Below are 24,469 nucleotides of genomic sequence, written 5' to 3' on the forward strand. Positions count from 1 at the left end.
GGGGGGGTTGATCAGTATGATTTATAGTGGTTTTTGTTTTGTTTTTTTCTGTTTTTTACTTTTTTCCTAGGATGCAATAGAAGTTTGCAAGAAATTCATGGAACGTGACCCAGAAGAATTAAGATTTAATGCAATTGCACTGTCTGCAGCTTAAAAGCCTTTCCCAGTGGGGCTAATGCAATGCATTGTAACAATAAAACCGTTGCCATATGTTAATAGTACAAATTTTGATACTTCCCTAACATGTTGATTAATTGTTGCATACATGGAATAAACTTTGCATTTGTCCTTGCTATTTCTTGCTGCTTGTTCCTAAAGCAACTTTGGGTATTTATATACACGCATGCATTTTGTGCAAGACTTCTGTGTGGTGGGTTTTCCCCCCTTCCACCCTCTTAAAAGTTTTGGGAATTACCGTCTGTTATATTTTATCATAGTAATGATGAGCTAGTTCAGAGCAGGATTATCTTTTGTATCATTCACAGATAACATTCTGAGTGGAGTATGTGGTATGTTAATGGGTAAAAACTTGAAATGTGAGGTTATCTCCATCTTCTAATTATAATGATGAAAGAATATTATAAATAACTTCTACAGGTTACTCAAAGGCATTTTTTCACTGCATTATTTATAAATAAATATGTGGAGGAAAAAAGGCAGAAAAAGGACTGTTTCTTCTTACTGTTGGTGAGCGCTGACATAATTTTAAACTTACCTTAATCTGCATTTTGAATAAAACTTCATTTTGTTTCTCAAGTCTGATCATGTTAATAAACTGTCAAAAAGCTTTAGTTAAACCAGTGTTTGCTGTTTATATATATGGAAACTCAACATGGATCTTTTGCCCCAGAAAAGCCACACTAGTAATTAATGCTAATTCAAATGGTAGGATTGTGGAGGGCATACCCAGGTAAATACAGCAATATATTTACCTTACTTAATTGAAATAAATAAATGATAGAAAAATAATGATTGTTCTAGTTAAGTTTGGTGTAACAAGAACAGAAACAAGCTATAGATTTTAAGATAGCCATGATGGTCATATACCTTTTTTTCCCTTTAGGAATGTCTATAGTAAGTTTGTCAGGTGGCATTACTGAATGCTATGTGATACCCTTCCCCTGTGCCATCCCTCACACCCCACCTACTGGATCTTAAGGTACTGTTGACCAATTTCTACACTTGAATTAATAACAACTTGGTTCGGGTTTGGTTTTGGCTAAGCAATCTTATGCTATAGGATTCTTGTCAAGGTTGGTTTTGGCTAATGTGCATGTTTTTTACATTTAAAAAAAAAAAAAAGAATTAAATCCTGATTTGTTGCTTTGAAATTAAATAATCCAGGTTTGCTTCCACTCAAGACTGCTGCCAAAGGAAACTGAACTCTCCGTGTCCCAGAGGGTGCTTTCATTCTCTACCAATTGTCATTGCAGGAAAAATGAATGGGGTTATGCCAGAACAATCTGGCAGAGTTTTCCTTCTTTATAGAAAGAGGCCTGGGAGTCTGTCTTATCACTTAAGAACATCTTTTGTACTCTAAAGAAAAAGTCGGAGTGTCTGTCTAAAGCATGTCACCTGGAGAGTCCACTAACAACAAGAGTCTGTTTCCTATACGTGAGTTGGTTGGAAAAGTGAGGGGGAAGAACACCACTAACAAGCTTCTTATTTTTGAGCACTTTTTCACCCCAATAAAATACAATATCTTTAAGATGTGCTTTATATTGCAATGCTCATTAGTAAAGCCCTGAATCTTGCTTCTAAATACAAATCAAAGGCTTTAGTAACCAAAGCAGATGCATTGCTTTACTGCTAATATCAGAAAAATCAAATAAAAGTTGCCATAATTTAATTGGGATATTGCATATTTTATACTAAAGGTGACTCGGAAGACTACATTTAAAGTAAGCTATAGTTAATATAGATAAGGTGCTTTTAGGGGAGAGAGGTGGGTAAGGAAAGGGAGGAAGAGGAAATGCAGTTTTAAACTATTAAACTAGCTACAAGAGTTGTCTGCTTCAGCGAAATATTCAAACCGTGTATGCTCTTCAATGCTCAGGAGATTTTGGTGGGTTTAGGTAATAAAGGGAGGGACTCTTGTGCAATTATTTATTGCCAAATCACCTTAGAACTAGACTTTTTATTGAGTGTGAGGACTGATTAAATGATTGATGACAAAGGAAATCAGAGTTAGAATAGTCAGCTTGGGGTAGGATTTTTTCATGGTCACAATGCAAAAATACATTTTGAATCTTAAGTAAAAACTTACAAATAAGAATTCTTAGCAATTTTGGCAATATGATAGTTTTGCTCAGTGGTTTTTACATAGTCTTCAAATCAGTTGTCCTGCAGGGTAAGGTTTCCTTTTTTTTTTTACCTTCAGTGTTAATTTCCAGTTTATTAACATGTAAGATGGTACTTTTTAATGAACATTGCTTTTGGAAAAGTTCTCAAAAGTTTGAGATGACAAAGGAAGAGAAACACACCAGCTTTTATGTTGCACATTCCCTCACTAGATTGAGATTTTGAAAGACTGCATTGCAGAAATACTACCTTGCCAAACACATATGGTGCAATGCTTCCAGTGTTTGCAAGGCCATGCTTTGGCGCAGGCATTGGTGACCATCTTGAGGAGCACAGGAAATAAAGGGATCTACAAGATGCTGGAAAACCTTTGGCATTGACAGAACCCATGTAACTTTGTATAAGGAGTGAGATATAATCCAACAAGGTCCTGAACAGGGGCTCAAAACCACGTGGGGCTTTTGGCTCCGCAATGCCCATTCCGACGTTGCCCGATCTGTACAATCTGTGCTTATTAGCTCAAGCTCTGTGGGAAAACAACACGGTAATTTCAGACTTGTGCAGCAGCCCTGCCAGAGCCTCACCACCTTTGTGTGGAGCGTGGTTTGGCTGCAGGCATGCAGCACCAGTGGCTGCCAGGAAATCCCCTTCAGCTCCTGCAGTCCAGGCTGGCTATACACTTCTCATGGAAATGGTGCATTTAGGAGTGAAGAAATGATGCATGCTCAGTGCTTATATTAATTGTAGTTGAGTGGAGCTGGTGTGCTATTAAGCACTGATGATTGTTCAAGCTCTTTTAAGTATATTGGTGTAAGTTTCCCATGTTATTACATGCATTTTGTTGAGAAACTGTAAGAATTTAATAAGCAGTGCAGTGCCCTTTCAGTCATGGCTGCATGATTCAGCTAAGGAAAGAAAAGGGTTTTCTGTCACTGAAATGTAAGTTTTAGAAAATAAACATACCTAACAGCCTACATTTAGAAAATAAATATGGTCGTAAACCTTCCTTGGTAGAAAATGTTATTGTATCCAATATTTGTAGAACTCTCTATGAAAAGAATATGATGTCACCTGGAGAGTCCACTAACAACAAGAGTTTGTTGCCTGACTGGTCCCTAGGAGCACACAAATCCAAAGGTTTTATTTTTGCCAAGTAAAACAATCTTGTTTGCTACTTTTGACACCAACAGTTAGCAGTCATACCTGCTGTATGTAGGCTTTTTCTGATCTAGGAGTCTGGTGACTTACCTTGCTAGTGCAAAGGAATATTGAGCTGTTTTGGTTGGTAGCCTTACATAGGTAAGTTATCTGTGACAGTTGATTTAAAATTCACTTTGAGGAAGGAATTTGCATGTTGGAACTTTTATTTTGTTAATAACTTTGACTTGAAAGCTGCTGTGGTCCATGTAGCTTGCTAAAATGAGGACTTGATCAAATTACTTGACAAAAATTATTTGATCTAAAATGTTACACACTTGATACATAAGAAAAGTGATTTGCCATTAAGCAGAAAAAATAAAAGTGTCCCTGCCCATAGCAGGGTATTTGGAACTAGATGATCTTTAAGGTCCCTTCCAACCCAAACCATTCTATGAAAACAGCCAGAAATAAGTGAGAACTTGGAAGCTGTTTTCTTTTTAAACGTGGCCACTTTTGAAACTTGTTTCATGGAGTTCTATTCTCAAATCTAAAATTTGATGGTATTCATAATTTCTCCTACGTAGGGGCAAGCACTGTATTTTTATATGAACTGAAAGGCAGTCCTTAAAAGTCTGTGAAATGCTGCAGTAGTTCTCAGAAAACTGTTCAGTAATGATGGCTAACATAAACTGATGTCAGCCAGCAGCACATACATGCTTTATTTAGACTGGAGCTTTAGCCTTTGCAGGCATGAATATTAAATAATGAGACGAGAGGGTTATTTTCTGATGTTCAGGCCTCCCACTTGAGAAAAATGCAGATTCTTCATTTGTGTTTGGTCTCGTGGCTGATCTGGCTTGGAACAGGAAAAAGGAGCAGGGAAAAAAATCCAAATTATAGCTTTGATGATTGTTTCATTCATCATGGACTCTAATAGCATAGATGTCTCATCTCATACCACTGTGAGGAGCTAACTGCATCATTTCTGTGCATTTGTAACTTCAGTAAATGTCAGCATCTCCTGTGAAACTCATTGCAGCCACAGTCACTGAAATAAGTTGCTCCCAGTCAGTTTTCCTTCCTGTGTGTACCACCAGTAACACTTAATTTCCATGTACTGCAGAAACTGATGGCAAATAGCTTCTTGGTACGTTAAACTGATCTCCTAAAATCTTCTTACCTGTTCTAAGAAGGTTGCTTACAGAGCAGAAATAAGATGTGCTCTCAAGCAGACATCTCAGGAGAAGCTAATTTTGTGCAGTACAAGTATTATCTTTTCTCAATAGTCCTTAAAAATTACATACGTTCTGCTGTGGAACCCATGCAAAAGATGTGTGCAGCAACCCAGTTTTGCTTACAGAAAAGAAGTGGAAAGAAGAGTATTATCAAGAGTTCAAGTAGGAAAAAAGCATCTTAAATACAATGTTAAAATGGAATCAGGTGCTTAAAAATTGAACCAAAACCAAACTGGTGCTATGCATTCCATATTATTCCAGAAAATGGCTCTTTTTCCTGATGTTTCATTAACTTTTCTGCTTAGCATGAGTCTGCTCCAGTATGGGAAGTAAGGCTTTTGCTGTGCCTAGTCAACACACCTGCTCCCTCCAGCTCGTGCCTACCTCAGGCATAGCATGATGCCAGCTTGCCCAATGTTTGTGGTTACCAGAGGGCTCAGAGCCCAGCAGAGCATCCACCCAGGCTCAGGAGTCGGGCATGGCCTTACCAAGACAGAGCTTTAGCTCTGAGCCCAGCACAGGATGGCGTGAGGAGTGGTCACAGAGAAGCCACTGCAGTGTATGGGGGGCAGGGACACGAGTGGAATAAAGGAACGGGCACTAGTGGGGGCACTGTGAGGAAAACCAGAGTTGAGGCAAGCAGTGCTGAGGGCAGGGGGGCAGGATGGAAGCTGAACAGTGGGCTCCAGCCCTGCCCCAGGCATCCCAGCTTTGGTCGTTCCGTGTGACTAGAGCTCAAAACGAAGCGTGGGTCCTTCACGTCTCCAGAAGCACCGGGAAAGGTCCTAATTTCGTCCCCCAACGCTGCAGAAGAGCGCGAAGCCGCGTCCCCCCTCACGGATCCCGGCCGCAAGGGCAGACCCGCCGGTGAGGAGGGAGCCGGGCGTTCGCTGCCCAACTGGCGGGAGGTGCCGCCCTGCAGGGTAGGCCCGGCCGGGCGGCAGGTGTCGGGGCCCGGGTTGGAGGTAGCCGGCCCTGAAAGGTGCGATTGTCCCCAGCTATTCCTGGTATGCGTCGGGGCGGGAGCCGCTAGGGGCGGCCTCCACAGGGCGGGAGGGCGAGGGGCGCCGCGGCCCGGCGGGGCAGAGGAGCCGCCGCCGCCGCGGGGGGTGTGGGGAGGTGCAGCTCCTCCCGGGCGTCCGGATGCCCCTGGCTCCCTCGGATTCCTGCGGTGGCTGAGCGGCGGCGAGGTCCCGGGAGGGGGAGCTCCGCGGGGAGGAGGCGGAGGGGAAGGAGGAGGAGACGGCGCGGGGAGCGTTAAAAGGAGGCAGCTGAATGACAGCGGCTACTCCCCGCGCCCGCGCCCGCGCCCCCGCCCCGCTAAGCGCCGGCCACTTCATCACTGACCCCCTTTTCACTGCGCTTCCGTGCCCCGCTCGCTGCCCGCCATGGAGGGGAGAGAAGACGCGGAGTGCGACTGCCGGGCGGCGTTCGCCGAGGCTCGGCGATGGGTAGAGGTGAGGCGTCTGTCGGTCCCGTCGGGAGGCATCCCCTGCCCGCGGGTAGCCCCAGTTCCCCCATACTGAGGTCTGGGGTCCCGTCGTGCCCCTGGCATGGGCGGGTTCGGGGGCTGGGACAGGGGCATGCAGACACGGGGCTGCCCCCGTCGTCGGACAGGAGCTGCGGGGACTCGGCTCCCAAAGTTCGCTCCTTTGTCGGCGGCTGCTGCTGGGTGCTATTTTTAGAAGGTATCGTGGAGATCTCTCCCTGCAGTATCGCCGAGGCCCCCCTCCCCAAAATCCAAATTAAAGGCCAGTGTGGCAGCCTTCCTGTCATTAAGGCTTATGATTTCTTGCTATCTTATAAATTACTTCTCCAGCGCTTGCTCTGAGATAGTCTGAATTAAAGTCTGAATCGTCTTCTTCCCGTCTCGAAAGAGTTCGGGCAGAGAGTAACCTGAAATTACAGTCATTTGCTCCTCTCCTATTTTTAAGCATGTCTGACTGCACATAGCCCTTGATGTAAACATCTATGTTTCTCTGTCGTTACGTAGTCACACAGGTGCGGTACGAGCTAATGCATGGGGAAAGAGGTTGCTCCTGGATATATCTGTGAGCCTATGTGTGAGCATAGCCAGGGCAGTGTGTGGCTGGCTGGGTGAGAGATGCCAGTGGCCTCGAAGGCGTTCTGAGGAGCGTTGGAAGTATTGGGCAGCCTCATTTAGTGTCATTTGCTCTTAAAATGCGCTTTAGCCTGCTGGGTTTTATGAATTTTGACACATGAAGCTTATTTCTTTGCACCCATTCACTTGAGATGAAACTTCTCTTCTCAGAAATGCTATCCCAGTAACTTTGAAGGCAGTGAATATTAAGAGAAGGGTGTTTGCTACTTTTTACCCCCTATCTTTGTAAGCTTGTCAATACCCAAGTCTAGGCTTCTTTGTTTCCTCTGTAAAACAATGACATCTAGTGCTTAAAATCCATTGAGAATTCTGAACCGAGAGCACTGTAGGCAAGGGTTATCACAAGTGACTTCCACAAGTGCCAGTTTTTGCAATGCTATCCGTGATTGTGGGTAATTAAAGCAGTCCTGGCTTCCCCAAGTGTCAATTTTGTAAGAGTAGCTGTGAGTTTAGGTAATTAAAGCATTCCCCTCTTGTGTATGCATTTGTTGTATTGCTTTCTTTAAATTGACAAAGACTACTTTAAATAGTTTCATTAAGGTGTTGTAATGTCATCTTTGAAAATCCTATTTTAAGGGTTTGGGGATTTGTTTTAGTTATTTTTCATTTGATGCTGTCTGTTTGTACCATTCCTACAAAAGGTTTCCTCTTTGCCTGACAGTAGCACATGGGAGCCCTAGCAATGCGATGTAAGTGTAATGTGTGCCCTATATGTGTAGGGGGAAAAAAATACACGCTCAGCTTCCCCCCTTCCCCATCTAATTTTTGTGGCTATTCTTTTTCTGACACATGCAAGCTGCTCTCATTTTAAAGTAACTTTTAAACTTACCCCTTGCAGAAATGTTTTATTGTAAATGAAACAACTTTAAAACCTGAAGGTATTGATAAACAGGATGTTAAGAATGCCGTAATGCTGAAGGAAATGTAAATATTTATTTCCTCATGAAATGAGGTTTGTGTTTCAGAGAGCCCACTGTGTTTCTGTACTCTTCAAATCCAGATGGTTGGTCTTGGCTTTTTAATCCACTTTTGTTGTTTGAGAAGAGTAAAGATGCTTTTGGAGTAATGAGACATCTCCCAAGGTTTTGTGAGTCTTGGTGAAACACAGTGGTGTATACATGATTGATGTGAATCCTAATGATTAAGCAATTAGTTTTGAAAAGGATGTAGACTTCCAAATATTTATGAACTTGAAGTTCTTATGTTTTAGTAAGGTTTTGTGTGTCAGTTTCCCCCTAACATTAGAGGAAGATGAAAGCATACAAACACTAGCTACTATGTATTTAAAAGAACAAGCAAAAATCTCCATATAAACTGTTACTAGTTCCCTTTGCTAATGCAGTCTGTTAGCGTCTTTCTGTATTTCAGTACAGAGATTTTGGGGCTCTGAGATTAGAAATCAGGTCTTCTGAGGCTTTTTCAAACCTTGAGGCTGAGGGCCTTTTGTCATGGGAATGAGCAGCTGTATTTGTCAGATCTTGGGGGGGGGGGAGCCCACCCCCAAACATCAAACATTTTCACCTCATTTGTGAAAGCTTTTGTGGAGAGAAAATTGTGTCCTGGTCAGATCTCTCTTCCACTTGTTCCCAGCTGGAGTCTGCATGTTGTATGACTACCACTGGCTGGTGGGAGCTCAGTCATTTGATCCTAGTGCTTATGCTGCAAAAAAGAAAAAAAAAAAACAACCAACCAAAAGAAACCCAAAACAAAAACCAAACTTGATTAAGAGTAACAATAAAAAATTGCATCTGATCTCTGGTGCTAGTTACTGAAAGACTTTGTTCTTTAATTTACATTCATATTGAGGTGCAGTTTATGATAATGCAGGCAAGGCAGGTCTGTAGTCTTCACAGTGCAAAAAACTCTTCAAGTGTGGTCCCCAGCTTCTTGTATTTTCTGTGAACTGGAAGGGGAGATCATATTGCTTGTCCCGATATGGGTTACTCCAGCTGGTTGGTCACCCTGGGAGAACTGGCTATTGAGGACATTTACTTCTTTGGGGGGAAAAGGTAGTTATTTTCTGTAAAAATTCAAGCTCTTCTCATGTGTCCCTTACCCAGAACACAGCACTAGTTAGTGGTGTTGGGTTCTTGCATCTGGGACTTTTGGAGTCTCCTGAGCTCTGCCTGTAACAACTGGTGTTGGTCAAATTCATGAGCAGCTCAGGCTTCTTAGCACCTCGGCTGGGCAGATGGGGCCTGCTGAGACCGGAATAAAACTCTGAAACACCATAACTTGGAAATAGTTTCTCTAAGGTAGAGCTGTGTTTGCCAAAGCTAGAAATAGCTGGGTTAAAATTGTTTTACTGGGTTCTGTTCCATATTATAACTTAAGCAAGCCAAAAGCTGTTCCTCCAAACCAAAGCATTCTTCCCCCAGCTATTAAATATCCCAGACTGCCGAGTCTGTTTTCCTGCTTCAAGATGTGGGAGGGCAGTCTGCCTCTTCCTCTCTTCAGTCCACCACAAAGTTCATCCTTGTGAATGAAGGGGAGACATGGTTCCTCTGCCCCCAAACACCCTTCATAGTTTTAGGGGTGATGCCCCTCTAAGAGTTCAAGAGGCAAGAATAGTGAGTACTTTTTTCCTTGTAAGATGTTTTGGCTTTTGATTCCTGTTCTGTGTCTTAAATGAACCCTAATCTTCAGGTAAATGTCTATGGCTTGAAATTGTTTGCTAAAGAAACTTGAAACCTGACCCACAAAGTCTGTAAATCTTTAGAGTGCCCCGAGGCAAATAATGCTTGAATTACTTATTCCCGCCTCCCCTCCACGCAGTAGTCAAAGGTACAGATCCTGTCTGAGGGGAGGGTGGGCTGTGAGCGTGTGCCTGAATGAATTTTTGGAATGAGCAGCAGAGCTGTAGGAAAGCACATGGAGCAACCTTGACAAATTCACTGAAGTGAGAAGAAGTAGGTGTTTGACCAAGTAACTCTTAATACTGCAAGCTATTACGAGGCCTCTTGGGATCTGAATTTCTTCCCCTTATAACTGATCTAGAGTTGTTAAAGTCAGATGTTCTGAGAGTGACTCATTTAATCTGATACTGTCACTGTGAGTGTTGGTTTAAGAGTCACAAGCAGGACCCTGTAGTCATGGGGCTGTTCCTCACACAGGGATGCTGCAGCAAAGTCTGTTCTGTTTTTTCTCGTGTGAACACTACCCAGTGTTGATGGAGAGGGGTGTTTCACCATTAGGATTTCTGTAGCAAGATAAGGTTTTTTATCATTTTCAGTAGGCAACAATAGAGAGAGAGCCTAGCGTGTCTGGACAGTAACTAAAGATAGCTCTCCTGCTTTTATTTACCATGACCATGAAATAGGTAGTGAAATATCCCAATTTATCTGAATGCTGTTGTGTGTGCTAACAACTTCATTCATTACTGCATTACAGAGTGCTTTTCAGAGCCCAAAGCTACCTTCCTTTGTGATTTAAAAGTATCCATTACATTTTGGATGTTGGAAAGTATTTTTGTTTTTTTTTTTCCAGGAAGGAACAGATGTCTGTGTATAGACACTGGTCCCCTTCACCCCGCTCCATCGCCGGCTCAGAACATTAAAAAAGCAGATTTGCAGAGTGGCTTGGTAGAAAGAGTCAGCTTGAGGATAACACTTGAGAGCCACGACTACTTACCAAAATCTTTTGGTTTGGACCCACAGTATAGCAATCATATCCAGTGAATGGTCTTTGACATGTGGTCACCAAATGTTTCTATTTGTTGAAACTGTTCAAAGTCTGCATTTCTACTGTATATTTTTATGGCTTCTGCAGATGCATCAAGAAGTCTAGCAGTGATGTTTTCCCTGTATTTGCATAGACAACTTACCTCAGTGATTTTGTTTTGTTTTTTTTTCCCCAAGCATGAATCTAATACATACAGTCTGGTGTGGCAGATGGGAGGAATAACTGTAGAGATAGAAAACTCATCTTGCTGTTCAAGTCTTCTTCTCACAGGACCCTTTATTTCAGTTGAACTAATCATTATGAATTTTTTTTTCTCAGTTCTGGGTAAGGAATTCTGGGATAGTGCTCAGAGAGCCAATCAATGTCCTGGGTGGTGTCAGAATGAAAAATGTGTGAATGAAAAGGCAAAAATCTATATATCGTGTTGCCTAAACCATGTCTAATACTGAGTAATTCTGTCAAGTCATAAAACCTGGGTGGGCTGGTTTCTGGAGAACTTCTTACAGCACAGCTGCCAAAGTCCTGGCTTGTGTCTACATAAGGGATTATTTAACCCTTCTTTAGGTGGATGCATCAATATTTCATTATTATGTGTAGATTCTTGGTAGCAAGCTCTTGCATAGAGTAAATCCAAGTATGCCCAATTAATATATAAATATGAATTGGTACATAAATAATACATGCTGTTCAGTAAATACTGGGGGAATACAAATCCTAGAAACAATGTTCTCTACTGCCTGCAGACTGTGAAAGGGCTCTGGCAAAATGTCATATAACAGGGCTAGCAATAATGTTTTAGAAGGAGAAGGTGATAGTAATATTGTTTCATCTGGCTGAACATTATTCTGTTACCTTGTCTCCTTCCTTCTGGACCTCAGGAAAGGTATCCATGGTGTATTTGGTGATGTGTTTGGGGGAAAAATTGGACCAATTCTTGCTTGGGAACAAAATCCATTTCCTGGTTTCTGTAATGTGGGTTTCTCTATTATCAAGCAAAGTTTGTATTTGGATTTCTTAGACATCCTCAAAGTCTATCTTCACACAGTCCTGTGCAATGGGCATGCATAGCTTTGAGCTGAGTTCACAATGCAGTTTCCTTTGTGGATGGTTTCTCTTTGTAGTTTTGAGTGTTGTTTTAAAATTTCATATGAAAGCAGCATCTGCAGGCACTTTAAGAGGAAGAATTAACTTCTTGACTATAGAAATAGGTATTTCTTCTATAATGGGGAAATGCATTGCAGCTTAAGGGGACCTACAAACGATTCTGACTGGACATTTGTTTTCTTCTGTTCTGTATTCTGTGGTTGCCAGCTACAGTTAGTCGTGGTGTTACTTTTGTTCTTTTCCTCCTGGCTTTCTGTTTCTTTGAACTGTGTCCTGATCCTTTCTCCAGTTTTGTGAAGTAATGCATTTTCTTTTTGTGCACAATGTTTGGAGAGGAGGTGGGGTGATAATTTCTACATTTAGCATGCTCTCCCTCTACTATGGACTCCCTTTTAGCACCTTTCTTTGTCAAATACTTTTTTGGGGGTCCAAATTTTGAAGTTTTCAGTGAGTGCTTGGCTGTATTACGTTAAATGGTGACCTTGCTGAGCTTTGGAAAACACTTGGGTTTTACTGTGTTATAAGAACCAAATACATTCCAGCTGTTTCATGTACTTACCACTCCTCCTCTTTAAAGTTCTTTTATCCACTCCTTGAGGTGTTTGTTGATTTTTTTAAATTTTTTTTTAAGAAGTTTCCTTTTCTTTTTTTTTTTTAAAGGAAAACAAAACAACCAAGACTTTTTTCTGCTTAACAGGACTAACATAACTCTTAACTATCTTTTGTTTTTAAATGGGATTTCCATGTTCAGTAACTTAATGAAAACCAGCACATGCTCTCAGACACAGTGTGCTAGAAATGCTTCTGCTGGTCTAAGGTGTACTTGACACGCCTAACATGTTATCCAGATTATTTTAGGAGAAGTGTTTTGGTTTTGCTGGTTTTCATATTTGAATACTGTCAATCCAAGTGAAAATCTAACTCTAAAGGAATATATTGAATAAGCTACTTTAAAATGGGCTCTTTGGTTCTTCATGCTGTGAGCTTCTGCAAGCAGCTGTAAATTTAGCAGTTAAGAATAGTGCTAAATTTTTATTTTTTTCCAATGAAAAGAAAGATGTATGGATCTGACTCACAGTGTGTTAGCTTCCAGTTTGGTATTTAGCTGTAAAACTTTCATTTGTGTTACACTGAATGGAGAAACTTAATTTCAGTGGTGTTTTGCATTTGTGGCACAGAACATCTGGGATTAGAAGGACTGCTTTGGGTTTTCTGCCAGTGCTGGGCGTGTTAGTACTTTTCTTTTTTTTTGTACCAGCTCATGCAAAAGTCCAAACTTTTGTTTCTGGACATGATTCATCTTTCAGTCTTTACTATTGGAAAATAAACCTCAATACTAACCTTGGAAATAGTTAATTGCTATGTTGACAATGATTTTGACTATTTTAGCCATGTAACACAGCTTTAAAGGAATATCTGGGTTGGGATCAATTCAGCTAGTGAAAACTGTTGGTTGGGCCAAGCTGTCCTCCTAGGGTAGGTTCCAAAACAACATGATTTTTGTTAGTGCTGGGATGTTATCATAGAAGGATGTCATTGAAACTCCCATGCCTGGCATGTTCTTCTGACTCCTTTTCTGGTGGCAGCATCGTTTGTCTGACCCTCCTGTGATTTGGCTTAGGTAGTTCATCCAATGATGGAAACAGCCTCTTTTGTGTTATTTGGTACTTGATTGGCTCCTGGGAAGCAAGATGAGCATCAGCATTCATGCCAAGGAAGAGGTGTTGGCAGAGTTGGATGTTGGGTTGCAGCTGAGCTAGTGGGATGGAGAGGCAGATGCCTGAATTTAGACAAGCCATCTCTTTCCCTGGAGGCTTCTCAAGTCACCTGATCCTCCTCATTGCCTCTCTCTCTTCTTTACATGACTCTGAGCCATTTGATAGATGCCTGGGGTCGAGGTATAAACTAGACACCTGAATTAGAGAGGCTGGCTTCCAGCCATAAATAACTTATTCAGGATGAATTTCATAAGGCTTTTAAAGACAGTTGAAGCTGTTTTAAATAGAAACTCTGCCAGGAGTCTCTGGGCCAAAACATTTGAAAGTATGTGATATGCTTATACTCTGACTTCTGCTATGGCGGAAGCAACCTTGGGTCTCACTGGAGTTTTGTTGGTTGAGAGATGGTCATTCAGAGCTGTTGGGCCATCTGGCCTAGCAGTTCTGTTGTGATCATCACCTGCCTTTCAAGGGGAAGATCTAATCCCCAATCTGATCTCCAGTGTTATTTGCAGATTCTTCCCTGGAAGTATTTTACTGTCCCTGCTATTTGTTACATTTCCTTCAGGAAAGAATTTGAAAACTGTAGCTTGTGGAGCTTGATCTGAGACTTTCTATGTGGTCAAATGACCATGTCAGCTAGTAAATCATAATGTGATAAAGAACAGAAGCAAACGAAGCCAGAGGTCGAAGTGGTTGTGGAGAAGAGAAAGAAAAATTAAGATCCGGGTTTGACACTGCAGGGGTGGAGGGCTCTGTAGCAGCAGTTGTTACACTACCTTGAAATGCTTCCTTGGATACGATTCCAGGTTAGTTGAAGCTGGGAACAAAGCTATGCATTACTGCGTTTCCAATCTAGGGAAAAAACCTTTTCTTCCTTGTGTTGCCATAATGTGCTTGTCTAAAAGTTGCCACTGTCAAAGTGTACCTTTTTGACGAACCTGAAGATGTAACCCAAAGCCAGACTTCGACTGCAAGTTCTTCTTGCAAACAGAAGGGGCTGTAACCAAGTGACATTGACTGTCTTGGCTAGCTACAAAGGTTGTTTCATTTTTATTCTTTTTAAATGTTGGGTGAGCATTCTTATTATGAGTACTCAGCATTCATGGACTGGTTTGGGTTGGAAAGGACCTTAAATCATCTGGTTCCAACCCCACTGCCATGGGCTGGGACACCTTCCACTAGACCAGGCTGCTCAAAGCCCCATCCAGTCTGGCCTTAAACATTGCCAGGGATGGAGCAGCCGCAGCTTTTCTGGGCAACCTGTGCAGTGTCTCACCACCCTCACAGCGAAGAATTTTTTTCCTAATATCAAACCTAAATTGACCAGTTTAATAACATTTCCCCTTGTCCTGTCACTACATGCCCCTGTCAAAAACCCCTTTTCAGGTTTCTTGTTGGCCCTTTTAGGCCAACAAGTAGGAAGCTGCTCTACTGTCTCCTGGAGCCTTCTTTTCTCCAGGCTGAATAAGCCCAGCTCTCCCAGCCTGTCTCCATAGCAAAGGTGCTCCAGCCATTGGACTCAATTGAGCAGGTCCACATCCCTTGTGTGTTGGGGCGGTTTGCATCAATTTGCTCTTATTTGGGTTGAATGAAAATGGGCTGAGGATGAAGGCATGAGCTCCAGGTACCGATAGATATCTTTCACAGACATTTGCCTGACGCTGTGGAAGGGAAAAAAACCCTGATGTAATAAACATTGACTTGATGATTATTCCAGAGGATATTGCCTCACAACTATGGGTGCTACATGTCGATGAAGGTTTTCAAAGGCAAATCCTCATTAAGATGCACAGACTGGGTTCCTCACTAATGACGTAGCTTGCATGCTTCTGATAAAATCCAAAAGCCCTCTCTGATGCTGTAGTAGGTCTTGCCGACACTGGCTGTAATCTCATTTGAGAGCAGTGTTAAAGACTCTGGGAAGTTCCGTGTATCAAAGTGTCAATGGATGCAGTGGGGAGCCATGTGCTGTGGAGAAATGACAGAGGGGCTTGGAAAGGGAAAGGGAGAAATGTGCACCCAGGGGTATTTGTAAATAACTACTTTTTCCTTCTTTCTGGAGCAAATTTCTTACCTTGTAAGTATTTAAATTACAAAATTTTGTAGAATGAGCTGGCTTTTTAAATCTGGGGGTTTTGCATTTCGGTCATTTGAAAGTTGGGGGAATACAGTCTTACTGTTCTAAATTTCTGAATATGCTATTACAAGTTTTAATTTTTTCACTTATATATTTTTTAAAATCAGTATCTTACCTGCTTTACCTGCCATGGGCCATGGAAGCCTACCGTTAGACCTGGCTGAAAAATGTGTGTACTGGGGATTATTTACATATACATATATTTTTAATGTGGCAACTAAAATCTTGTGTCATTCCATTTTCCGGTGAAATCTTTACTCTTTCCTTGTGAAAACTGTCTCCCCTTGAAAATTACAGTAAAAGGTGAATGTGCTTTTCGTAAAAGTGTTTGGATATACTCTAGTTAAGAAGAACAATACCATTAAATTATGTGTGGTTCTCAACATAATGGTTAATTTTGTCAATACAAAATACTTAACATGCATGTTTTGGCAACAAGATGGGGCCTTTGCATGCCGGCAAATCTCTTTCAAGAACCATATCTACTGGTAACAAAGCATAAGGTTGGAGCAGTGTTTTCCAGCATCTCAGCAGACATGGTTGGGAGGCTGGCAGCAATTCAGCTTCCTGTCTGGTGCATACATCTGTTAGATGCGATTGAGCCATGCAGATTTCCAGTGGTGACTCATCTGATTGTTTTCACTTTCCCCTGTGATCAGTGGAGGAGGTAGGATAGAGGAAGGAGTCTCTCAGGCAGTAGAAGACATCTCCACTGTCACGCTACCTTTCGGATACAAGGGAGTGAAATATGGAAAGAATATTGGTGTGTCTCTGCTGTTTTTAAAGGTATGCCAGCCTTCCTCACCTCAGTCTTACTGCTCTTGTTTCCTTAGAGAGTTATCCCTGTAGCTAAGCCACGTCTTGCCTTTATTCTTGTGCTCTTGTACAGTCTGGGAATGGGTGCACCTGGTGCAGGCTCTGTTTAATAGACATTGCTCCTGGGGGTGGGAGGGGGAGATGGAGAAGAGATCTGGATCCTTCTCATCCCAACCTCAGCACACGCTTCTCCGCTCAAGTAAAGAAGAATACATGTCTTTGTTTCTTCTTGAGGCAGCAGATATATGTTCCCCTTTGGGCAGGGGCACTGTTCTGTAGACTTCTAGCAGAGGTAAATGTTTCATGCATCAGGTTTACTGTTTGGTTTTTTTTTTTTTGTTATCATCTACCAATGCATACATTGTTGCTTAGATTGTACATAGTGGTTTTAATTTTTGGCAGAGATGCAGGCTAAGACCTTTAAGTGCTTTGACTGTGTCAGCCTACCTGATGTAGGCTGGGAATTAGAAGCAGTGTGGCTGTTGACACAGAAATCCATGTGAGTCAGTTTAAGTCTGGCAGGAATAGCCACAGTGTTGTGCAAAATAAATATCCTTTGAGATTAGGATGCTATGTGTTTATTGCAGCAAGACACAGCTCATCGTTTTCTTCCTCTAAAGAGCCTGAATAGCGCTCAGCTTTTTATTTTGTGGGAGAAGATTTAAAGTATGAAACTTGCTTCTATGCAACTTCTTTTGTCTGTTGGGAACATTGCTTCCCAGAGTACTACTAATAGTACATAGGTTCTTCAAGTATTGTAAATACATAATAGCTGTTCATCTTTGTAAAAGGTTGGTAGTCTTTATAGAATACATCAGCATTACCATGAGAAGTGTCTGTTGAAGATGCTTCTCTTGGGAAAGCTGCTTCAAATCCTCTTGTGCCTAGATGAAGGTATGTGAATTTCCTATGCCCCTTTTTTCTTGTATTAGGTGTGTAATACCATGATATAAGAGCTAAAGTATCTGTGTAAATGTTAGCATTACATATCCCCTCCCCTCTACTTTTAAATTAATTTTAATCCTGTTATCTGAAAGGGAAATCCATGTTGTGTTTGGGACCAGTCTGATGGGGCAGCATGGTGCACTGAGGATCTTGGCATACAGAAAGGAACTCTGGGGATCGAGTGTTATTGTAACGTCAGCAATCAGGTACCAAGTATTGTTGCACATGACACATGTGGTGGTGTCACGTTCCTCAACTTAGTGAGGGAAGCTTTGGCCATCCTCTCGAGTTCCACGAGTAGCTCCCTTTTACTGGTTCAGTTTAAATTATGGTGTCTTTTTTTTTTGTTGTTTTTAAGCATGCATTTTTATGGCCGTGATGATTTTCTGCTGAGAAAAATCTGGCTTTAAAACCAGATTTTCAATCTTGAATTCTAACCTGCACATTTTTGGGAGTGCTCAGGAGTAGGCATGAGTCTTCAGTGTGAATGAGAAGTTTGATTGTTTCCTGGATATAACTGCCAGGACACTTTCTACTTTACACTGAATTTGAGCAGGGTCTGCTGCAGCAACTCACTGGCCATTAAAATATCACCTCTGCTGCTGGTATTTCATTCATACATAGAATTAAACTTGCATGTTTTTGAACATAGTGCACTTACGACATAATGTACTTCTTTCTATTTAACTTTTTGGCATAATTAGGCCACAGCATGCCATGAAAACAGAGTTTTGGTGAAACACTACAATGAAGTGCAGTCTTTAATGACCCCTGGAACATCATATAAGCACTGTTAAATCACAGCTGTCAGGCAGGAGTTGCAAAAAGGATCTCAGAGGCAGTGGCTGTTTTCAGGGAAAGAGATCTCCAGCAGTCAGAAAATTAGAATAACCCTGTTTTAGACTTCGAGTCCCTTGCTTCTATTTATATGTAGTGTCAGTGGGGGCTTGTTAATGATGCCTGTTGCAGATACCACTTGTGCAGGATTAGGTGATGAGGAAACTGCTGCACGAAGCAAACAAGCAGCTCATACTCCTTCTGCACAGACTCATTACTGTAGCCAAGTTACTCACATACATGCAGTCTGGAAATACTAGAGGTCTTTGATCTTTAAAACTTAATGTTTGAAAATGTAAATGATGCACTTCTTTGATCTGCTTCTTAAATGGTAATTGTGAAAATTACATTAGGCAGCTTTCCATTTAAAGGTTTGTATTTTTCATTTCACACTACGTTAATTTTAAGCCATGTGTCCTTGCTGTTTTTTCATCATTGAATTCTGGTGAGGGGGAGATCCTTATGTTTATACATGGCCTAATTATCAGCAGTGTGTCTATTTAGCTATTAGGTCTTAACATGCAATTCCTTTAACGCTGACACCAGGCATTGTCAGTTTTGCCTGTCTGCCTGTATATTCATGGTGAGGGTAATAGGAATCATTAAGGCTGAGCAGTAGGAAACAGAGTTGGAGCTTTGTGTGCCCAGGGTGAGAGGCTCTGAGTTCTTCACTTCAGGTGTCAGGAAGTGCTTGGGCACATGCCTCACTGGGATCTGGTGATGTGTGCTCCCAAGCATCTGCTGATAGCAAAGCAGCAGAAACTTTGTATCTGGGTCCTCCTTTTGTGCTACTGGACTACTTGCTGTTGCCTTTCCAAATTACTGTCATCTTTTAATCAAAAAAACTACTGGGTAATTTAGGGCTCCTAAAATGTCGATGAAGCTCATGCAAAATTTAGTCTTTTCCTTACATCACCTTTTCAGTATGTAGTGGATTTGGCTATCTTGTTTACCATAAATGATGATAAAGACTTCTCTGCCTTTGTCTTGTTTTCTTATTAAAGGGGCCTTTGAAGTCTGAGGGCCACACCAAACTGCTAACTGGTAACTCACAAGGTTATTCAAAATCTTATCCGTGTGTAATATGTTCTTTTAAGCTCCTGTTGGTTTAATGCCAAGTAAGAATCAGCTGCTAAAGTGAAAAGAGGTTGTTAATTGCCCCCTTAGTAAAATAACTTTGTATACTTTTCAATTATTAACATTTGTTTAACTACACAGAAATTAAGCTTGAGGAGGAGAAGGTTCAAGGTAGTTTTAGTGCTCTATGTCTGCCACAACATCTTTAAGATGCACTCATGGCTGGGGGAGGTTTTCTGTGGGTTTTTTGTTTTGTTTTGAGGCTTTTTTAGGAGCAGGTAAAGATTCTTAGTTCCAGATCAAAAACCAGTCTATGAAGTGGGATTTTCTGTTTTGAATATCATCATGCAGACCTTCTGCTGCAGCTCAAGCTACAGTTCCAAAATTTGTCTTGCTTCCTATCTCCTGTGGATTTCCTTTAGTGATGTTTGTATTAAGTTCAGCATCATGCTGAATTACCATATTGCTGCTTTTTGCTAATTTCCATTTGTATGTGTGCTGGTGGATTTGAGCATTCATCTCCAGTAATTTGCATAGGATGCTGAACAGGCTGATTGCCTTAGTGACACCCATCAGAGTTTGGAAATTGCCCAGCTGAGGCAAACAGGAACATCTCAACTCAGAGCTGCTTCAGCAGCCTGCATGTGTATTTGAACTTTTTTTCTTTAAGCATGAGAGAGAGAATATATTTCCACCCAGGGATAAAAACAGTTGCCAGGGAAAAGGAACTTGAAATATGTTCTCCAAAGTTATGGAAATGATTTAGCTTGGATTTCAGTGCTTTGGTGTGATACCTTCCTTGTTAAAATTTCTTTTAGGTGGATATGGACTTATAAGACTTCCAGATAACTGTTAAAAATGAAAACAGGTTCCCAATTACTTTTTTAAGTTAGGGTTCAGAGGCTTAAATTTTATTGTCTTCAGTGTGGAGGAGTCTAGATCACTCTTTCTCAAAAATTCTCTTCCCCAGTATGTTCCTTTGGCTTCTGCATCCTTTTGAATGTATCTGTTAGAACTATAAAAAAAAAATAGTCATACATGTGAATTAAAATTATCTAATTTAAATGTTTGGACTGGGGAAGAAGAGGGTCACAAGAGCCCTCTGTCCTCTCCTGGTGTGAGGACAGACCCCCATTAGAGAGAAGCTGGCCAGGAGCAGGACAATGTGGAAGGACCATTCACCACCACCTGTGAATCTTCAGCCCCTCTTGTTACTCAGGTCTCAGAGTTGTGTCAGTGTGATCACTGCTTGGTTTTTTTTTCCCTTGAAGGCTCATATGAAGGTCCTATGCCTCAGAGTCACGGCTGATTAAACAGTAAAGTACCATATTAAAGCTGTTACTTAAAAATATCACGTGAGGCTGAACTCTTGTTGTTTTGTTTGTTTTTTACTGTTTCTTCATAGTGATTAAACTCATTTAAAGTCAAGTCAGAGCAAGTCACTAATTAAAGTATGGAATTTTTGAAGTCCAGATTTTTTTCTCAGACCTGAAGAACTTGAAACAAGTGTAGTTTGTAGGAACCTAAGAGCAGATAACTTGTATTTCCTGGTGAATTATGTTGTGAGCTTTAAACCTCTCTCACTGCTCCTTTAAGGGTAGCCCAGAACTAAGTAAAATAAAAGACCTTAAACTTCAGACCAAAGCTCTGACTTTGAATTAATTGCTGGGGATGAAAAGAGAAGTGATAGGTGTGTTCTGTTTGGATTTAAAAACCAAACAAATACAAGGTACTGTCTGCAGCTCCATTTAGAGCAGTTTGCTGTCGGGAGAGCTTCTTTCCTAGAGCCTTTTCATGATCCTTCTGGAACTCCCCACTTAGCCCCATATAATGTCATTTTTAGCCTCCTTTGGGGAGTCTTATAACCTCTTGAAAGTTTAAGGCTTTTCCAGAGATCAGAGCTGCCCCTGCTGTTATGGAGCATGCCAGCCAAGGACTTGCTATTTCCCATAAAACTCAACAGGAATCTGATACTGCAAACCTCTTCCCTCTTCAAGGTGTGAGGCTGCTGTTAAATGCAGGAATCACTTGTAAAAAGAAAAATAGATATTTAAATGGCATTATGATTAATCATATTCTTCTTTGCTTACCCTTCTATTGATACTATCTCAAGCTAAACTTGCTCCTCAGGGCCTTTGTTGCCAGCAGAAATGTAGGCAACTAGTTTGAAACCCTGAGAAACTGAAAAGGCCAAGCTTTAGGCTTAAGACGAAAAAAGTTGTTCTTCTCTTCCTGTAGGTGTATATAAGGCTTCTTTATCAATTTTATGATAAATGGTATATGTTGTGTTTTGGCATTAGATCTTGAAGTAGTGTTTAAATTAAATGCTAGTAGTAGTATAAAATGGGCTTAGACATGCCTTTCTCTGTTTTGGTGTTCTAGAGCTAATCATTTACAAATAGCTGAGCTAAGGGACACGAATTAATGACATTCCAGTATCTTAAAATAGCCATCGCTGTCATACTGAAAAAATGTGTATTCAGCCTTCAGATGTTATGAATTTCACAAATGTTTCATTTATATGAAAAAAATAGGATCAAGACACAGAAAGGAGTGAGTTTTGTGTCAGTTCTTTTCTGTTAATCTGAACATCTGAATTTCTGTTGATCTGTGTGTTTTTGAGTAGCACAGAAGTCTTTACAATGTTTAAAAATTACTTCAATGTGAAGGGCTACAAAAAATTTGCTGCTGTAGTATTTTTCACATGTAGTTTGTAGGGATTTTTTTTGTCATCAGAAATGCTAGTATTACAGGTTTGCTCACAAAACCTTCATTAAGCAGCAAAATATTTACCACTTAATCCAGTTTCTCTTTGTGAAAAGTTTTCAGATTTGATTGAAATAACAATGTCTTCCATTGCAGTGTAAGTTTCCAAGGAATCAGAAGGTATTTTGCAGGAATTCTCAGCCTGGCATTACAGTGTTTATAAGGGAAATCTTTCATTCCAGAATGAGCTGTTTTTGAAAAATGCTAAATATTTTTTTCAGAACTGTTCTATTGTACCTATTTTTTGTTTTGGTAAAGTGTTTTGGGTAGTTATGTCCTTCATGTAGACAAGAATATTAACAAACTTTAATTTTAGTTTGCTTCTTCAAGGCCATTGAATGAAAGATGGGCCATTCACTTTATTAACCCCAAATCTGTCCTTGGATCTGTACTGATAAATTTAATGCAAAGACTCAGTCACTTTTCATAGGCATATCTTTTGACAGACTCACATATCTGTTTGAATTTGGCACATATTAAAAGTGTACGTGGCCTTGACTACTTCAGATCTTGTCCAAACAAAACCTCTGATCTACCAGCTTTTGGCTTGAATATTTGGGATTTTTTTGAGGTTCCTGTCCCCACTGCCATTGCCATGAAATGTTTGGTCACTGGGCCTTGGGGCTGTCTCAGCTTGCTGGCTTTCCGTGAATTCCCCCGAATTCAGTGGTAGCATTGCACAGAGCTGCTGGAAGCAGCAGAGGAACTGTGAAATTATCCAGACTCGTGCCTTCTCCAGTGCTGGGTATTGGTGAAGGCAGAAGACCAAGGTGTGGCGAAAGTCATGTCCTCACTGCGGACCTGAGGCAGGTTGTGCAAGGGCTGTGCTGGACACTCTGTCAGAGCATGCTGGAGGGGATAGGGCAGACAACAACACTAGCCATTTTCATCTTTCCAGTCCCCTATTTCTCAAATGCAAACACAAACAGCGTATCTCTCAGGGCTTTCCATTTTTGTCCCGTGTTTCTTCTAGTCTTACTCTAGCAGCAAGGCTGTGTGTGGGTTTGCATCTTTTTCCTTGAGGTGGCAAAAACTTTTTTATTTGTTTTTCTTTTTAATGTGTGTTTCTAAAATTATGCCTTGAGCAGGTGAATTCATGTAGCACCTGTGACCAAAGCTGTGTAATGAAGTCCAGACCTGCTTGTACTTTGAACGTGCCCTTCCAAAAAATGTTTCTGTTATTTTTCTTCTGTGGTTTCTGGAGGTTCTTCAAAGAAAACACTGCAGTAGCTGAGCTGTTCTTTCCACTGGTACCTGCCCCATTCCCATGTAACTGTCGTTGGAGGTGCCCAGGAGGACCCTGTTGTCCTTCAGTGCTTGTAGGTCAGTCACTTCTATTACAGCACAACAATCCTCCCTCAAGGAAAGGGAGATGAGGTTTTGTTGTTGTTTGACACAGTCACGTAATCTGTGTGGAAATGCAGAAAGTGCTAATGATGCATAGGTGTCCTCAGCACTGCCATCTTGCACTCTGCCATCTCTCTGTGTTTGTCTCCAGTGGTTTTAGGGCAGCAGGCCAATAGAGGAGCACAGCTGGATCACCAGGAGCCTCACTAAGCATTGTAATGCTAATAACCATGCACATAAAGACCAGTCAGTTCCTTCCTCCCCATCTGCAGCAAATGATTAGAAGAAACAGGCTGTACAGAGGAATTTATTTTTGGAACAGAATTCATTAGAGAGCATAAATCAGATGCAACCAGTACCTTAGCTTTTAAATTCTAATCAATCATAGTTCCCTACGCAACTTTTACTGTAGCATTAGAGTTTGGGTTATATGTGATAATGTAAGTGCCACTTAAATTGTGTCTCTTCAGAGTTAACAATTATCCTGAGTAATTATAGTTACTTGAGGGGGTAGTACTTGTGTCTGTCCTGCTACCATGAGTACACAGTTCTTCTTTTTTGTCCTTTTAACTATGTCAGGTTATAGCAGGCATTATAGGTTTGAATTTCTGACTTGATGCTTGGAGCATACATCCTAAAATAAACTGATTTATGCGTAGGCATTTTTTGTGTCTAGATTATTATGTTTTTTGAGCAGTTGCTGTGAAGCACCTCATTTCCAAAACAACACCAAAACTCCCCTCCCGAAACTTACTTTGTTCTGTCTTATGCCCTAAATCCTGCAGATGCATGCATGCTTAACTAAGAATTTTCTCTTGGTTTGGTATTCAGATGATGAGACATGAATGAGTAATATGCCCTTTCATGTGGAATTTGCATATATGGCTCAAAGGAGTTTAGAGGTCATGTAGTTCATGACTATTCTCTTGTAAAACTGGATATTCTTATACCTAGACCATTCCGGGCATTTTTATTCTTTTAACCTCTTAAAAACAGGCAAACTGGTCAATGATACATAACTTTCATGGTTAGTTTTTCTTCCCTGATACCCAACAATCCTTTTTTTTTTTTTTTTTTCAGCAAGTTAAACCAACTAATAACTTTTTCATAGCAAAACTCTGAAGTTTTCCCTCTCAATCTCACCTGTTCTCTATAATAAGTAGTCCTCATGCTCTTAAGTTGCTTCTCTGTCTTGTCTTGAAGTGCAATACATGCAATAGCACTTACCAAACTGAGTAGG

General features: G+C 41.1%; 2 protein-coding genes across 6 annotated transcripts in view; both read left to right on the forward strand.

The window, feature by feature from the left end:
• The window catches only part of UCHL3 (ubiquitin C-terminal hydrolase L3), a 32,417-nt gene extending 31,620 nt beyond the window's left edge, over positions 1 to 797 (forward strand). Inside the window, exon 7 of the mRNA XM_062636904.1 lies at positions 71 to 797. Coding sequence (XP_062492888.1) covers positions 71 to 154 — 84 coding nt within the window. The 3' untranslated portion in view covers positions 155 to 797. The remainder of the gene's footprint in view (positions 1 to 70) is intronic.
• Positions 798 to 5,988: 5,191 nt separating this feature from the next.
• LMO7 (LIM domain 7) overlaps positions 5,989 to 24,469 on the forward strand; it is a 128,220-nt gene continuing 109,739 nt past the window's right edge. For all 5 annotated transcript variants that reach the window (XM_062636899.1, XM_062636900.1, XM_062636901.1 and 2 more), the window contains exon 1: positions 5,989 to 6,133. In XM_062636899.1, coding sequence (XP_062492883.1) covers positions 6,065 to 6,133 — 69 coding nt within the window. In that variant the 5' untranslated portion in view covers positions 5,989 to 6,064. The remainder of the gene's footprint in view (positions 6,134 to 24,469) is intronic.

This window comes from Pezoporus occidentalis, unplaced genomic scaffold (assembly GCF_034315485.1).
Source record: "Pezoporus occidentalis ecotype Australia unplaced genomic scaffold, CSIRO_AGI_Poc_V1 ctg5, whole genome shotgun sequence".
NCBI classification, from domain to species: Eukaryota; Metazoa; Chordata; class Aves; order Psittaciformes; family Psittacidae; genus Pezoporus; species Pezoporus occidentalis.